Below are 17312 nucleotides of genomic sequence, written 5' to 3' on the forward strand. Positions count from 1 at the left end.
CTGGGGCTCATGAGATTTGTAGTTTTCCAGCCCGAGTTGGGTTTGGTCGTTGTGGGGGCATGGAGGCAGGAGAGGTTTATTGCACCCTGGGGCTTGGAATTGGTGAAACAGGATCCTGAATTACAATTTCCCACATATTAGCATCCACCGAGGACTAGTGATTTGCCATCTCCTTACCACCAGGTCTGAGATTGGCAAAAGGAACTACTTTTTCCAGTGAACTCTAGGGCTGTCCACTGGGTCCTGTGGTTTTGTGCTTTAGGGGCTCATGGGACTTAAAGTTTCTGAGACAGATGTGACTTTAGCCAGTGTTTGTGGAGGAAGGAAGAAGTTTGTTTCATGTGGTTCTGGAGCCTGGGGTTGGCACCAGATATGAGAGTACTTATTATCTCGGGATTCAGTTGCTCAATCATTCCTCTGATGCCCTGTTTATAAGCTAGAGAAAACTACAAATCCCAGCGGACAGTGGGGCCTCCCAATGCCTTTCCTGTTATTCTTTCTCCCTGGTGGCTGAGGGGACCTTGGGCATAGCTGGTCATAGGGCTGCTCATCTGTCCCCTGGAGTCAGGTCGCTGAAATCACCCCCTCCTTTTGTCCCCCACCTCTCTCAGATCCCCAGCCTGAGTCATAGTGTGCTGTCACAGACCAGCTTCAGGGCTGAGTACAAGGCCAGTGGTGGCCCCTCCGTCTTCCAGAAGCCCGTCCGCTTCCAGGTGGACATCAGCTCCTCTGAGGGTCCAGAGCCCTCCCCCCGGCGGGACGGCAGCGGTGGTGGTGGCATCTACTCTGTCACCTTTACTCTCATCTCCGGTAAGTTTCCCTTGATGCAGCTGCCCCCAGCCTGGTGTGTGGGATACTCAAAAGAGCTGAGATAGGGTAGCAGCCCAGGAGGGCAGCAAGCAGGAGGAGGAGATGGTGCTGACTCTGTGAGCCCTGTCCTCTCCCAGACCCCCCACATCTTCTCCTTCACAACATGCCAAGTGCTTTATGTGCACTACTTCCTTGAAGCTTCCCAGCAGCCTTTGAGGTTTCACAGAGAAGAAAACTGCATCCTAGAGAGGTAAATTGACTTGGCCAGAGTCACACTGCAGACCGTGACGGAGCTGGGGCTCAGCCAAGGCCTCCTGACCTCAAAGCACTGGACTTTTCCTAGATTAAGACTGTGGTGCTCTGCTGTCAAAACTCATTTCTACACCCAGAGCAGACATCAGCAATCGAGCACAACACTTCTTTCTGCTGAGCTCTGCTGCAGGCAGCCACAACCAATCAAGAGTTGGCACAAGAAAAAAAAAAAAAGAGTTGGTGCAAGAGATGAAAACCACAGAAGTTCCTTGCTTCCAATTCTACTTGGTCCCTGAGTCCTGATAACAAGAGTTTGGATAATGAGGAATACCTCTGTTTGTTGTCCTTGCCACCAATCTTAACATGGCACATCTGGGAGATGAGCTTGTTCCTAGAGTTTTTAACCAAGCTGCTCTGGGCACTGGGAAATTACATCACCAAAATGAACTATGGCTCTTTTTTTCTTCTTCTTTAAAGACTAACATGCAGAACTTTCTCAATGTTAAGATTTTTTTTCCCTCTATTTTTCTTACGTTTCTGGGTCTTCATGGCCTCAACTAGAACCCGTTTAAATAGAAAACAGCGCACATCATTATTTTAAGTCGAATCTTTCTTAGTCCCACTTGCAAACCATGGATTTATGCCCAGCCCCAATAGGGGGATTTTGAGGCAAGGAAGAAGAGTCATTTGCTGGGTGGAGGGACTGGTTCCACAGGGTGGGAGCGCCTTCCCTGTCCCCAGCCCCAAGTCAGTCTTACTGATGAAAAAATAAATCAGTCCATCTAAAAAAAGAGAAAATTTTATTCAAGGCAAACTGAGGATTATAACTGGGCAACAGCCTTTCAGAAAGCCTTAGGTGATCAAATATTTGGTCGCTCGATGCAAAGGTGGTTGCTTACTTGCCCTGAGTCCATCCTGTCCCTTGATGTTGAGTTTTAATAGCCACGTTATTTCTTTCCCTTTAGGGGGTTGTACTAGTAAGATGTCTGGCATGGACTAAATGCCAATTCCAAGTTGTCCACTAGGACTTATGCCACTTTTATCTTGCACTTGCATTGTGCATGTTCATTATTAGGCAGTAAATACAAGCCTCAATTAACAAAACTAGAATTTAATATCCACTGAAATGTAATCTTTTTCTTTCTAAAATTACTCTCATTTCTACCAAATATAGCCAAATTAAGACTAATTTGTTTGCAAAATAAGTCTGGTTAATTGACCACATAAACTGTTTTATTTATTTATTTTTCTAAATTTATTTTATTTATTTATTTTTGGCTGCATTGGGTCTTCATTGCTGCACTTGGGCTTTTTCTAGTTGTGGCCGGCAGGGCCTGCTCTTCATTGTGGTGTGTGGGCTTCTCACTGCAGTGGCTTCTCTTGTGGAGCATGGTCTCTAGGCACACGGGCTTCAGTAGTTGTGGCATGCCAGCTCAGTAGTTGTGGCACGCAGGCTCAGTAGTTGTGGTGCACAGGCTTAGTTGCTCTGCAGCATGTGGGATCTTCCCGGACCAGGGCTTAAACCCGTGTCCCCTGCATTGGCAGGCGGATTCTTAACCACTGTGCCACCCGGGAAGCCCCTATTTATTTATTTATTTTCTGGCCTCACCACACAGCTTGTGGGATCTTAGTTCCCTGACCAGGGATCGAGCCCGAGTCCACAGCAGTGAAAGCTCGCATCCTAACCACTGGACCGCCAGGGAATTCCAAACATAAGCTGTTTTAAATTGGCTGTGCTGGAACTTTTCATAAAGGATCTCAGATTGAATTTTTTTTTTTAAGAGTATAGTTGATTTACAATGTCATGCTAGTTTCAGGTATACAGCAAAGTGATTGAGTTTTACGTATACATATATTCATTCTCAAATGGAACTTTTTTTAAAGATTGATTTTTTATTATTATTATTTTTTTTTTTTTTTTAATTTTTGGCTGCATCGGCCTTAGTTGCAGCAAGCGGGATCTTTGTTAAGGCATGCAGGATCCTTCATTGCGGTGCGTGGGCTCTTCGTTGCAGAGCGCGGGCTTCTCTGTAGTTGTGGCATGTGGGTTTTCTCTTCTCTAGTTGTGGCGCCCGGGGTTCTGGAGTGCGTGGGTTCTGTAGTTTGTGGCATGCGGGCTCTCTCGTTGAGGCTCACAAGCTCAGTAGTTGTGGCACGAGGGCTTAGTTGCCCCTCAGCATGTGGGATCTTAGTTCCCTGACCAGGGATTGAACCTGCATCCCCTGCATTGTAAGGCGGATTCTTTACCACTGGACCACCAGGGAAGTCCCTCAGACTGACCTTTTAAAAAACCTCTTGAGGCCAGGAAATCCATGCCAAAGATGTGTCACAGATTCCACCTGAGATATCTATGTATTTGGATGAATTCCTCTCTTTTTGAGGTCCCTAAAATACTTTGGGCTTCTTGCACCTGTCAGGAGGTGGCTTTCCTTATCTACCTGAGAAAACTGCTGGGAACCTAAGAGTTTCCAAAATCTAGAGACAACAGGTAAAGAGAAAAGATACATGTTTCAATTCTGCTTATAAAGGAATAATTTACCAAATTGCCGCAAGTCAAGTCATAATTAGGTTGAGGGGAAGGGTTTCCTTATGTCTGGAGAACACAGAGTAAAAACCAGCAATATTTCAGACAAAACCCCAAAATTATAACGATATTCATCAGTTCTCTCAGTCCCACGTGACTAATTCTTGATCTTAATCTTCATAACAGTTTTATGAAGCCACCAGGTTTTCCATTAGTATGCTTTAATTTCTTACCCATTCAGCAGTATGATCTGAAAGTTATCAGAAACCTGTACTTGTCAAAAAGTCCTTTCTATGAATCTTCTTGACAATTAAGCATTTTTTTTGGCAAAAGCATCAGAGTACAACAATAACTGTCTATAAATGACAAAAGACTTTAACAGTCAAGGTTAAAGACCTGATTCCAATGCGATTGACAAATGAACTTTGTTACTGCTGTGACATACGTTTTAAAATAATTACTAGAATTATGATTGATAACATTTTATCAGGACATACCAGATTTTTAGGAATTCCATATAATTTCTAGAATATATATATTAATGACATTTGTCTGTGTGATACAATCTAAGAAATTTTATAACCTCTCATTTGACAATGCTTTCCATGTGATTTAACATACAAAATAAACTTAATTAGTTTAATATTTCTCTCTGAGATGCTCCAGGGGCCCTCTCTGAAGCATCCCAAAGTTAGCTAGAGGTCAAAAGAACTTCGATTAGAATTTGATATTTGGAAAGTTCGTCAAAATATCAAAAAGAGAACTTCCCTGGTGGCGCAGTGGTTAAGAATCCGCCTGCCAATGCAGGGGACACAGGTTCAAGCCCTGGTCCAGGAAGATCCCATATGCTGTGGAGCAACTAAGCCCGTGCACCACAACTACTGAGGCTGTGCTCTATAGCCCGCAAGCCACAGCTGCTGAGCCCGTGTGCCACAACTACTGAAGCCTGCTCGCCTAGAGCCCGTGCTCTGCAACAAAGAGAAGCCACCACAATGAGAAGCCCGCGCGCCACAAGGAAGAGTAGCTCCCGCTCTCAGCAACTAGAGAAAGCCTGTGCACAGCAACGAAGACCCAACGCAGCCAAAGATAAATTAATTAATTATAAAAAAAATCAAAAAGATTTCAAAACAATTGGTCAAATAGGACATAGGTCACTGTATTCACTTAACCAAAGTCACAAAGAAGATTTCAAAAGCAAATACTGAAAGTTGTAACAGATTACCACTAAAGAAACTTTACAATCTGTTTTCAAAAGCAGATCAATATTTTCAGAAAACTTTGTCCTCTTAATAGAGAGAAAACCGAATTCAGGTTTTGTAACACTTTAATACTAAAATTCATTTACGGGAATTCCCTGGCAGTCCAGTGGTTAGGACTCGGTGCTTCCACTGCCCAGGGCCTGGGTTTGATCCCTAGCCAGGGAACTAAGATCCCACAAACTGCACGGTGTGGCCATAAATAAATAAAAAAATACAAAATTCATTTACTTAATTAAATTCAATTTAATCTTAGCCAATCCTGAACATGCACAAAACTTTTTCCTCGGGGTTTCTTTTCCCTTAACAAAAGGTATTTCCATTCTTTATATTGTCTTTTACTGAAAACATACCTTCCATTTTTCTTGCATACTGAAACGTTTATTTTGGTAGCTTTAGTTACATATGCATAATTCTTAACCTTAAAACTTAGTTTCTAGCACAAACTAAGTAGTAAGCAAGTATGAACTTTTACATTAGCATCCCATAGGTTAGCAAACTTATAAATATTGTTTATAGTTTCTAGAAAAAGTATTTTTTTTTTCCACAGAAAATGTCTTAGTGTGGCATCCACCATATTTATTAATAGTCCTAATTACCTTTAGTTTCTCTGTAAAAGGAAGCATATATTCAGTAATTACTGTTCCAGTATCTTATTTGGAAAGGATTTGGATATTCAATGGATTTCTGTAGTTTAACTTAATTTAGCAAAACTCCATGAAGTTTCAAGTTATCAAAATCTGGAGAGACTACTTTAGATAGACATTACCAAAACATAATTTTTCCTAAAAAGTTTGCCTAAAAGTGCTTATCTCATTTACGTCTATTTTATTTACTGAAAAGTTTCATCACATCTAGTTATTTTTCTTGCTGACAAACTTTGTAACAGGAATAATATCTCATTTATTTCATTTCTAGTAAACCTAGGTACAATAAAAATATTACACTTAACGCTGATGACTCTAAAGACATGTCTGTATTAATTAATGCAACAAGCTTCAGCTAAATTTAGTACCAGATATTAATGCTATACTCAATATTTCCCAGTTCATGCAAATCTGAAAGTCATTGGGGTTAGTTTTCTTCTATTTCTGAGAATCTGTATAAGTGCCTAATTTCCTTTCCTTGTAAGTGTAATTTCCACTTACAAACTAATTTTGGCAATAACACGTTTTCAACACACATATACAGATACATACAAACACACAGACAGACACATACAAACACACAAACAGACACCCCACAGTTTCCATTCCAAAATGTCAGCCATGAATCAGTTACAATAATGTAAAACCCATCCGTTACAAAACAGGTTGGATTCAAATTCCCTGTCTCCCTTTTGTTCTTTCTTTTTATAAGAGTTACCTTTCCTGAAATTTGCATTTTAAAAAGATCCTTTCCTGAAATTTGCATTTTAAAAAGATGGTGGAATTAAGAGTTCCTGGAGGAGACCAGGTAGAATATATGCATATCAAAGGCATAGGAGGAGAAAGGCAAGTTCTCCTAGAAGGATTTTGTTCTCTTAAGGCCAGAATTTTTTTTTTTTCCAATACTTAACAAGCCTCTTAATATAAAGAGGGAAGGTTTTGGGAGTGGTAAAAGGATTGGTGGGTTTTGGATTGTTTCTGGAGCCACACCTCTGGTCCTGTAAAGACTAGATTTGTAAAACAAGGACAGTTCTTAATTCCTAAAGAATTGGGTGGCCACCTCAGTGTTTGATCAAAGGACTGACATACCCATTCACCTATGTTGGAATGTTTTACTTTCCCTCGTTTAGCTTAGGTGAGAAGACACCCCCCCGCCCGCCATATTCCTATCAGGATCCTAATTTCAGCTGTGGTCAGTTGAGTCATACCGGTGGCCTCCCATCTTGGTAATCCATTTACTAACACTTTGGAGCACCCTCCCTGGGTTTTAAGAAATCCTTTAACTGTGGCCAGTCAGTTAGGCCTTTGATCTGAAGAGGCTCACCTACAGCCTCAGGTGGTCCCATTTCTAAAGGTAACCATTTAATGGCATCGTCAGAGTGGACAGGCACTTCAGACAGGATTATTAAAATAAGTACTCAAATGAAGGAGGATAGAGGGGAGCAGTAAAGTTTTAGGTACCTTTTAGTTACCTTTTATATCATTGATCTTTCATTAGCCTTCTGCAACAAATCTTTCAATGAGACCTTTTTTTTTGGCCACATCACACAGCTTGTGGGATCCCCGACCAGGGATGACCAGGGATCGAACCCCGGGCCCCTGCAGTGAAAGTGCTGAGTCCTCACCACTGGACCACCAGAGAAGCCTGTCAATGAGGCTATTTTGGAATTTTGAAGACTTTCAAAATTCTAAATATGAATAAAAATAGAAAAATAAGATGAGAGGTCTCTAAGATTTTACAGTTTAGAAGTTTTCCCAATTCAAAAGATCCTAGAAGCTAGCGCTACAAATATTTTCCCCTGCTAACCTAATTTTAAAAAAGAGAAAAACTCTTGACTACTGTTGTTTCCAGTAGACCCTGTGGACAGAGGTCCAGGAGACTGCAGGGTTTTACTGCGCATGAAAAATCAGTTTTGGGGTGCTTAAAGGAACCCATCTTGGGGACTTCCCTGGTGGTCCAGTGGCTAAGACTCTGTGCTCCCATGCACGGGACCCGGGTTTGATCCTTGGTCAGAGAACTAGATCCCACATGCCACAACTAAGAGTCCGCATGCCACAACTAAAAGATCCCACGTGTCGCAACTAACACCCAGTGCAGCCAAATAAATAAATAAATAAATATTTTTTTTAAAAAAACGAAAAGAAGCCTATCTTGGCCATTTCAGGACAGATTTCCTTTAATTCCAATTAAGTAGTTGCAAACATACATAAGCCCAGCTGGTATTCCCATTGGTGGCTGTCTGAACGGGAGCTGTTTGGCCTTTGAGGCACAATTTCCCATTATTAATGTCTAATTCAGCCTAATGTCTAATAGCCTAATTCAGATATGAAATATGATCTAAACAACTTTCTGAGGGCAGTGTGGTGGATTGCATGTGCACTGCGTCTGAGTCGAGCTCCCCAAGGAGTTACCCGTGGGTTACTTCGACTCTTTTACCTGTCTCGGTTTCTCCCTGCGACAGCCTAAAACCATCACAGGTGCTCGGAGTTCTGGGTTATCAGCCTCTGTTGCCCATCCCCCCTCACACCTCCACGAGCAGTATTTACTTAATGGTTATGGTGGGTCTCCCTTTTTCTTAAGAGCTGAATAATTCAGTCTCTCATTTCACTAGCAACAGTTTTGTTCAGACCGTATAGCAACTTTTTTTTTTTTTCAATTCAAGCCAAATTTATTTATTTTATTTTATTTTTTACTTTTTGGCCTCACCGGGGGCCATGCGGGATCTTAGTTCCCCGACCAGGGATCGAACCCACGCCCCCTTGCAGTGGACGCCAAGGAGTCTTAACCACTGGACTACCAGGGAAGTCTTCCATTCAAGCCAAATATAACAAAAACCCAGCCACCTATGTTTCCCTGGGCCTCTTGCCCAGACCCCCAGGTCCTGCCTAGGGAATACACCAGTGCCCCTTAAAACTCCAAGTCTTAAGTGAAAACAGCTCGAATAAAATTTTCAGGATCATCACTCAAACAACAGGATCCAGCTATCAGGAGAACTCGTCAGAACCCCTGAGAAGAACACCTGAGGAGTACCGAGAAGCTGGGGGGGCCCAGTGGGCCCATGCTGGTACTTAGTGTTGGTTCCGGTAGACTCCAGGTGCCCTCTGGTGGGTGTCTCTCATATCCTGCCGGCTACGCCATGCAAGGCAACGAAAAAGTTAATCGGTCAATCTAAGAAAAAAGTGGAAAACTTTATTCAAGCCAAAGTGAGGATTATAACCCAGGAATGGCTGCTCAGAAAGCTCCGAGACTGTTCCGCCATTAGAGGTCAAACCACAGTTATATAAATTTTTGAGACAGAGGGCTGTACATTAAATGACGTGTTATTGACAGTTTACACAATCCAGGTACAAGGCGAGTAGTGGGTCATGGGTCTTCGTGGCCCCTGACAAGATTAAGAAGGTTACCTCCTAAGCAGGTGTGGTTAATGCAGGTGCACAGCACACACTAAAGGGGAGGGAGGAGGCCCAAACCGGCAGAGAAAATTGTTGTGTTTGAAGTTTCTCGTCTTGTTGTAAAATATGGATTTTGTTTCATCAGTCTGTTTCCCTGCCCCTTCCAGGTCCCAGCCGTCGGTTCAAGCGGGTTGTAGAGACCATCCAGGCTCAGCTGCTGAGCACTCATGACCAGCCCTCCGTGCAGGCCCTGGCAGGTGGGAGACACCTTGGGGCACCCGTGGGGCGGAGGGGAGACTCCTGGTGGCCAGGTGCTGCCGGGGGGGGGGGGTTGCTGGCGAGGCTTCAGCTGTGGGGCAGCAGGGCCCACCTGCTGTCGCCCTTAGGTCCTACCTGCAATGCTGGGAGCAGGTTTCCAGAGAGGCTGGGGCCTGAGCTCCGAGGGAACCAGGCCATCCTGAGCCTGAGAAGGCCTCACCAGGGAGGGGACCGCCAGGGATCCCTAAGGGGATGACCCGTCTCTGTCTCGGAGGTAGCGGAGCTTTCCGCTAACAGAGGCTCCTGAACTGTGTTCTGGAGGAAGGGGGCCGGCCATCCTGGTTTGCTCAGGATGGAGAGGTCCCTGGGATGCAGGAGTTTCAGTGCTAAAACCGGGACAAGCTGGTCATCCTCTCTGCAGATGCTCAGACTCTTCTGACCCCGCTGGGCCTGGCTTTCAAGGACTTGGGCGTCCCCCCGGGTGCGGGCGAGGTCTGTGCTCCAGGGGGAAGGGGCTTCCCTTCACCCACCAGCCCCGGTCTTCGGGAGCAGAATTCCCTATCAACCAGGGATCAGCGAGGCCAGGGTCACAAACAACAAACTCCATAGTTCAAACAACATCAATTTATTATCATACAGTCCTGGAGATCAGAGGTCCTGCACAGGCTAAGCAGGCTAACACCAAGGCACCTGGAGGGAGGGCCTCAGTAGTAGGGAGCTGGAGAAACTCTGCCTTCTGTTAGTCTGGTTCCCCAGGGCAACCAGAAGTGAGGAAGGCCCCTGGAACCTCTCCAGATCCGGTTGCCAAGGAAAGCTGGCCTTGACAACCAGAGTTCCTAAAAGGGCATGCATTCATGTAGGACCCACAGACACCCAGGGCCCAAGCCACATGCCTTATAAGGGGAATGGGGTAATGGGGGACCTCTGGGTCTGCCCCAAAGAGGGGGAGCTCCATTAGTTGCTATGGCAACAAGGCCTCCAGCAATCAATGTCTCTTAAGGGGCTGGCCTCTGCTACAGGTACTATTTTGGGCCCTAAAGAAACTACTGCATGGCTGCTGGCAACCAGCACTGCCACCGCAGTCCGCTAGTCTGGGGCAGTGAGGCCCCACAGAAAGATAACCGCAGTCATGCAGGCCCAGCTGGGAGAGCCCGAGACCCCCAAACAATCTGCTGTGGGCTCCGCTGGGCCCCATTAACAACCAGTGGAAAGTAATGGGGCCCTTTGGCCATGATCGGGGAACTCAGACGGTGCTGTAACCAGAGTCTCTGAGGATGTCTCCTGAGCTGGGCCAGCCAGGTCTCACTGGGGCATGGCCTGGCTTCCAAAGCCTTAGGTTTGGGGGTGCCTGGGACACGTGCCTTGTTGGTCTAGGGAAGCCAGGCCTAGTTGCTGGCGTGTGTGACCCCTGGCAGCCACCTCCCCTGCTGGAGCACATCCCTGGGCTCGGTACCCCTGGGGTTCCTGAAGCCAGATCGCTTCCTCCCCCACAGACGAGAAGAATGGCGCCCAGACCCGGCCTGCCGGGACCCCGCCCCGAAGCCTGCAGCCCCCGCCCGGCCGCCCAGACCCAGAGCTGACCAGCTCTCCCCGCCGAGGCCCCCCTAAGGACAAGAAGCTCCTGGCCACCAACGGGACCCCCCTACCCTGACCCCAGGGGGCCGGGAAAGGAGGGGCGCCCCCTCCACCCCCCTTCCCTGCCCCCCCAACTGTGAATCTGTAAATAGGGCCCAAGGAGTACGTAGGGAGGGGGGAGACACAACAAACCCGGCCTTGCCCTGCAGGGATAGGGCTCAGGGGGCCGTGCCCAATGGGGGTGGTTCTGGGAGGACTGGGGGGGAGCTGTTTCTATTTTATTTATTGATTAATTTATTATTTTATTTATTGATCAATCTCTCTGCGGGGTGGGGTGGGGGAGGGATGGGGTCTGGTTGGGGTGGCTTAGCAGATCCGGACGGACAGGGCCATCTGTCCTTGTGTCCCCAACTCCCCCTTCCTGGGCCCCCCTCCCCTGGTCTTCTCCCTTCCCCACGACCTTCTGTACGGATTTGCTCTCTGGAAGGAATTCTGATTTCGCGTGATCCTGCCTGCGTCCGTGTCTCTGATTCCGCCAGCGGCAAAAAAAAAAAAAAAATTAATAATAATAATAATAAATATCCTTGATCAGGGATGGCTGGCTGGCCTTGGCCTCTCGCTTCCTGGGTGGCCTTGGTTGCAGGGGCGGAACCAGATGGCAGGGACAGGAGGTGTGAAGATGCTACGCTGACCAGGTGTTCAGAGCTGGACCTTCAGGGAGATGGGGGAGGCCGGCGGGGGGCTCAGGCTGCCAGGGCCCGGCTGGAGACATAGGGTGCAGCCGTCCAAGCTGGAGAAGTCCACCGCAAAGAGGCCAAAGAGGATGAACAGCAGCATGGCGACGACCCATTCACAGGCGGCAGAGGCTGAGCGCAGTGACCAGGTGTGGAGGACGACCACTGTACACCAGGGTCAAGGGCACAGCGCCACGGGGAGGATCTGCAAGCCCGGCTAGGTTGCTGAGTGACCTTGGGCAGGCTGAGACCATCCATCTCTCGGTACCCTCTAGTGACATGTCCGCCCTGCCCTGGCTGGAATGGCCCCTCTGGCTGGACACCCTCCTTGGCAACGCCCAGACACTCTCAAATGGATGCCCTCCAGTTCCCGCCTCTGTCTCAAGCTGTTTTCTAAATGTTTGCCCTTGCATGTTTCTCCGGTTTGCACTGCATTCCCAATATCCCAGAACAAGGCTCCTATCTTCCTGTCGGCCTTCCCTGACCCCATGAAGGCTCTGCCATCTCCCCACTTGCCAGGGCCAACTGGCCGCCATTGCTTCTACCTCCAAAAATGCAGGGCTTCCTAAAGATGCCTCCACCCCACCCGCCAGCCTCAGGCTGTGCTTGCAACTTTCTCCCCCGACCCAGGGCCCACAGGCCCTTCCTACTCACTCCCAAACAGAATCCCCCTTTCTCCCTAAAAGCTCTTCCTCTTTCTGGGTGCCCTGACCTCCGTAACCACACCGTCCACTCCTGTCCCCTAGCAGACCCGTGGAAATCGCCTTCGTCCCCTCCCTCCTCATCCCCGTGGCCAGCTGGACACCCCAAGTCTTGTCCTCTCTTTCTAGCCTGGCATCTCTGCTGGTTGGCCCTGTCCCTCCTCTGGCTCCACAGTCCCAGCTCTTTAAAACTCTTCTGTAACCACTGGTCAACACATACTCTGAGCTCCCACCTTGCAGAGATGCCTCTCGTTTTCTGGGAGCACCCCCCTCACTGGAGCACTCCTCATCCCCCCCCTAGATCAGATTAGACATCATTTCATTCATTCAAAGATTTCTAGACAGTGAATAAGGCCAACACCATCCCCAAGCCCCACCAATCCTAGAACAAAGAAGTGCTTACCCCAGAACTGACTTTGTAACTCCCCCACTCACAAGCTTTCTGTGGCTCCCTATTGCACTTGTACAGAAGCACAAGCCTGTAATCCCTCACTTTAGCGCTGGAGATGCTCATCTCTGGCCCTGCCAGCAGCCTCATCTCCTCCCCTGGGCTGGTTTTCCCACCCTCCGCATGTACCCGCGGTGTCCCTCCCTCCCTCCCCCAACCCAGGTCTCAGACCTCTCTTTGCAGCCTTCCAGCCCTTACGACACTCAGCTGACCATTTTATGGTCCTGTCCCCCACTTTCCGCATCCAAGGGATATCAGAGCCCCACAGAGTGAGAACCCTGTGGCCAAACTGATCAGCACAGGCAGGATTTTGGAAGGGGCCGCCTAGACCTCATGGTTAACTGCACCTGCTGCTGCCCGGGACGGATGCTGGTTCTGCAGCTGCAGAAGGCTGAGCTCGGGAGCCAGCCCTTCCTGTCCATTTCACTGGATTCAATTTGGTGCTCTGGGAAACGAGATCACCACCTCCATTTTGCTGGGAAAATGGATCCAATTTTCCAAAGGGATCCTCTGAATGCAGCCGGCCCAGGGTCTCAGCTGGGTTCCCTCCAGCCTCTTCTGGATGCCAAGGACCTCTGGCCTCCCCTTCCATCATCCCCACAGGGGGCCGCAGTCCCCAAGGCTTAGCATGCAGCCCCTCCTCTCTCTCAGAGCACTCTGCTTCTCAGTAATCCTCATTATTCTGATGAAAGCAACTCCATTCTACAGATAGGGAATCTGAGGCTCAGAGAGTGGTTTGGCTCACCCGGAGGTGTGCTGAGCTAGTGGGTTCTGGGGTGACTCAGAAGTGGGCTGGAATCAAGGCTCCACCCACAGGCATGCTGGTAAATGTGTAACAACTGGCTCTGATTTGTAGCATTTGTCAGTTTCTTGGCCGTTTCAAGCTATTACTAATGTGACATCACTGCACATGGAGCTGGGAAGAGATACACACAGACAGCTCAGGAGACCCTGTACCAGCCACCTCCAGCCTACCACCAGCTCTGCCATTGAACTTCGTGACGGTTCTTGGCCATCTGAACCTCCGTTTCCAGTCTTAGCCAGCACGATGCCCAGCACAGAGCGGTACCCCAAACGGACTGCTGTCATCGGTTTATCGATCTCCCAACATGTATTGGTTGCTCACTATGTGCCAAGCACCATTCTAAGCACCTCACATGTGTCATCTCCTGCATTCCTCACATTCCTTATTATTATCCACATTTGATAGATGAGGAAACTGAGGCACTGAGAAGTTAAGAAACCAGAAGAGTTCCCCCTCCTCCCCCAACTAGTATGTGGAGGCAGCGTGACCCCAGAGCCGGGACTCGGTGACAACACCACTATAATCCTGCACGGAGACCGAGGCTGAGAAAGGAAGGGGCACCCTCCATAGCACACAGCAGACCCACCCCGATGAAGACGTACCCCCAACACCTGTCCCCGGCCCCAGGAAGGATACTGGCCACCGTGAGGATGGTGCAAATGCTGCAGAGGACCAGACGGAGTGGCCCGATCCAGGGAGCCCCAGGCTGGGGCAGGCTCTTCACCCTCCAGAAGACAAGGAGCTGCAGCCAGAAGTAGAATATTCCCACAAAGAAGGCGAGGAAGGCCCCCATCAGGTGCGTGGCCCGCTGGTTCTTTTCCTGGGAGAGGAAGGGAGCAGAGTTGAGGGGCAGACCTGTGGGAGGGAGAGGGCCACGATGCCGTGCGGGGAGGCACCAGGACCAACTCCACGGACTGTGCTTGAAAGCTGCCATACCCGGCGAATGGCTGATTGATTAGGTGCATTGGCTATTGACAGCTCCATGAGGCCAGGCATTTATTTAAACCTGCTGTTCGCTGCTGGGGCCTCCATCCCTAAAACAGGGCCTGGCACATAGTAGGGCCTGGTAAAAAAACATTTTTTAAATTAATTTATTTTATTTATTTATTTTTGGCTGCATTGGGTTTTCGTTGCTGCACACGGGCTTTCTCTAGTTGCAGTGAGCAGGGGCTACTCTTCATGTGGCACGTGGGCTTCTCATTGCGGTGGCTTCTCTTGTGGAGCGCAGGCTCTAGGCGCGCGGGCTTCAGTAGTTGTGGCACGCAGGCTCAGTAGTTGTGGCTCACGGGCTCTAGAGCGCAGACGCGGGTTGTGGCGCATGGGCTTAGTTGCTCCGCTACATGTGGGATCTTCCTGGACCAGGGCTTGAACCTGTGTCCCCTGCATTGGCAGGCAGATTCTTAACCACTGCGCCACCAGGGAAGCCCAAGCCTTGTAAAATATTAGTGGAATAAATCCTTCGTTCTCAACCTGGGTGGAAGAGAGCAGATTGTTGCCACCAAGGGGGTAAAAATTGGTTCTTGGAGGGTGAAAAAATATTAAATGTTACAATGGTTTCTGGCTTACAGATATAGTATGTATTATATTAAAATGTTTTCATATTAAAAACTCCATGGCGGGGGTGGGGTGGGGTGGGGGGAACTTCCCTGGTGGCGCAGTGGATAAGACTCTGCGCTCCCAATGCAAAGGGCCTGGGTTCAGTTCCTGGTCAGGGAACTAGATCCCACATGCATGCCGCCACAAAGAGTTTGCATGCCACAGCTAAGGAGCCGGCAAGCCACGACTAAGGAGGCCACAGCCCACAACTAAGGAGCCCGCGTGCTGCAACTAAGGAGTCTCCCTGCCGCAACTAAGACCCCACGCAACCAAATAAATAAATATTAGGGAAAAAATAAAATCTTCATGGAGGGAAAGGATGATTAGGAGAAAATGTCTAAAAAAGTCTTCTGGGGACTTCCCTGGCAGTCCATTGGTGAGGACTCCGGGCTTCCACCACACGGTGCTCGGGTTGGATCCCTGATCCGGAACTAAGATCCCACATGAGGCAGGGAGCAGCGGAAAAAAAAAAAAAAAAGCTTCTGCGGGGGGGATATAATAATTAAAGGAAAAACTTAAAGAAAAAAGGTTAATGAACACAGGAATACATGATAAGTGAATGATTTGCTATGCAAATGTCATGGGGAATTTTTGTTAAGTTGGAGGCAGCCTCTTGTCTAAACACCCTGCGGCTTCCACTGCCTTTTGGCGGGAGAGGTTTGGAATCAGACATCATACTGAAAAACAAATAGATAAAAAATAAAATGATAAAATAAATCAATAAGATTTCTCCTATTACTAATCCATTTATTTATTCTACAAATATCTACTGAGCTTTGTGGCTAAGAATGTGGGCTTCTAGAGTCTACGAATCTGGGTTCATCTCTGACCACCACGAACCGGCTGATAAAGAAATATCTCCGTGGGATTTGACCAAGAAGGACCTCCCTGGAGTTCTTGTGGAGATGGGTTAAAATAACCCGGCACAACGTATAAAGCTAGTGCCTTCTACAGAGAGAACACTCCATCGATAGGGCAAACATTAAGAATAAGTGGGGAATTCCCTCGCGGTCCAGTAATTAGGACTCCACGCTTTCACTCCCCAGGGCCCCGGTTCGATCCCTAGTTGGGGAAATAGGATCCAGCCAAGCTGCGCGGTGCGGGGTGGGGGGCGGGAGGGGGAGTGAACTGAGAATTTTTCTTTTTTTTTTTTTTTTTGCGGTACGCGGGCCTCTCACTGTTGTGGCCTCTCCCGTTGCGGAGCACAGGCTCCCGACGCGCAGGCTCAGCGGCCATGGCTCACGGGCCCAGCCGCTCTGCGGCACGTGGGATCTTGCCGGACCGGGGCACGAACCCGCGTCCCCTGCATCGGCAGGCGGACTCTCAACCACTGCGCCACCAGGGAAGCCCATGAACTGAGAAATTTTATCATTAAATGGGGCTATGGCAGTGAACTACCCCAAACTCCTAGGGGTTAACGGAATGATTACAAAGAGCCTCCCACGAGGCCTCTATCTAGAGACCAGAACGCCCTCCTTCCACGGCCCGAGAGCCACAAGAGAAATACAAGTCCCAGGAGCCCGTGCGGGGACCAGCCCCCCAGACCAGAAGCCTGCGCCCCGGAGATGCTGGGAGTTGTAGTCCCAGACTCGGGCGGGCAAGAACCTGGGCTGGCCTGCTGCGTCTCACCTGAAAATTGCCCACTATGGAGGTGCCCAAGGCGCAGAGGAGCCCCGTCCACAGGATCAGCTGGTTAGGCCACTTTCCGACCCCCCAGTCCCGAAGCTGGTGGTAACGGAGAATGCAGGTCCAGGCGGCTGGGAGGAGAGGGAAGTGGGCGGGAGGCCCGAGTCCCAGACTCCTGGGTAGGGGGTGGGGTGTGGGGTGGAAGAGTCTGTGGGTCCTGGAGTGAGTGCCCAGCTCCTGGATTTGGGGGAGGAGGAGGCTGGGTGCCGGGGCCCTCTTGGCTGGGTGGGGCTAGCACCGAACGAAGTGTGCGCGGGAGTATTTACCCAAAGCAGCTCCCAAGTTGAGCACTTGGCTGAAGATGCAGCTCTGAGGTGGGCTATTTCCACATCGACTGGGGGAGATAAAGGGTCATCCTGTAGCTCCTCAGAACCAGGACCCCGTTCTTTCCTCCCTCCAGACCCCCCCCACCCCAAGCACCATAACTACCTGATATAGGGGAAGCCTTCAGTGAGGTTCACAGCCTTGTTGGCCACAGCAAGCGAAAAACTGAAGTCGAGGAGACATCAAAGAGAGTACAGGGAGTTCGACGAAACTTTTCTTTCTGTTACGCGCAGAAACCGGACTTCTAGCTCCCCCTCCCTCAGACCCAGGGGTCCGGGCCCCCAGCCCCTCCCCCCTCAGACC

At 49.0% G+C, this 17312-nt stretch overlaps 2 protein-coding genes across 4 annotated transcripts in view; one reads left to right on the forward strand and one right to left on the reverse strand.

Annotated features, from left to right (window-relative positions):
• The window catches only part of BRSK1 (BR serine/threonine kinase 1), a 24394-nt gene extending 13120 nt beyond the window's left edge, over positions 1–11274 (forward strand). Inside the window, exons 17-19 of the mRNA XM_029244486.1 lie at positions 612–810; positions 9050–9139; positions 10634–11274. Coding sequence (XP_029100319.1) covers positions 612–810; positions 9050–9139; positions 10634–10791 — 447 coding nt within the window. The 3' untranslated portion in view covers positions 10792–11274. The remainder of the gene's footprint in view (positions 1–611; positions 811–9049; positions 9140–10633) is intronic.
• TMEM150B (transmembrane protein 150B) overlaps positions 10997–17312 on the reverse strand; it is a 7636-nt gene continuing 1320 nt past the window's right edge. For all 3 annotated transcript variants that reach the window (XM_029245299.1, XM_029245289.1, XM_029245279.1), the window contains exons 3-7: positions 17115–17174; positions 16952–17019; positions 16629–16756; positions 14040–14223; positions 10997–11614 (exon numbers count right to left, since the gene is read on the reverse strand). In XM_029245299.1, the coding sequence (XP_029101132.1) occupies positions 11415–11614; positions 14040–14223; positions 16629–16756; positions 16952–17019; positions 17115–17174 (640 nt within the window). In that variant the 3' untranslated portion in view covers positions 10997–11414. The remainder of the gene's footprint in view (positions 11615–14039; positions 14224–16628; positions 16757–16951; positions 17020–17114; positions 17175–17312) is intronic.

Source organism: Monodon monoceros, unplaced genomic scaffold, assembly GCF_005190385.1.
Source record: "Monodon monoceros isolate NGI ecotype Baffin Bay Population unplaced genomic scaffold, NGI_Narwhal_1 Super_Scaffold_10, whole genome shotgun sequence".
Taxonomy (NCBI): domain Eukaryota; kingdom Metazoa; phylum Chordata; class Mammalia; order Artiodactyla; family Monodontidae; genus Monodon; species Monodon monoceros.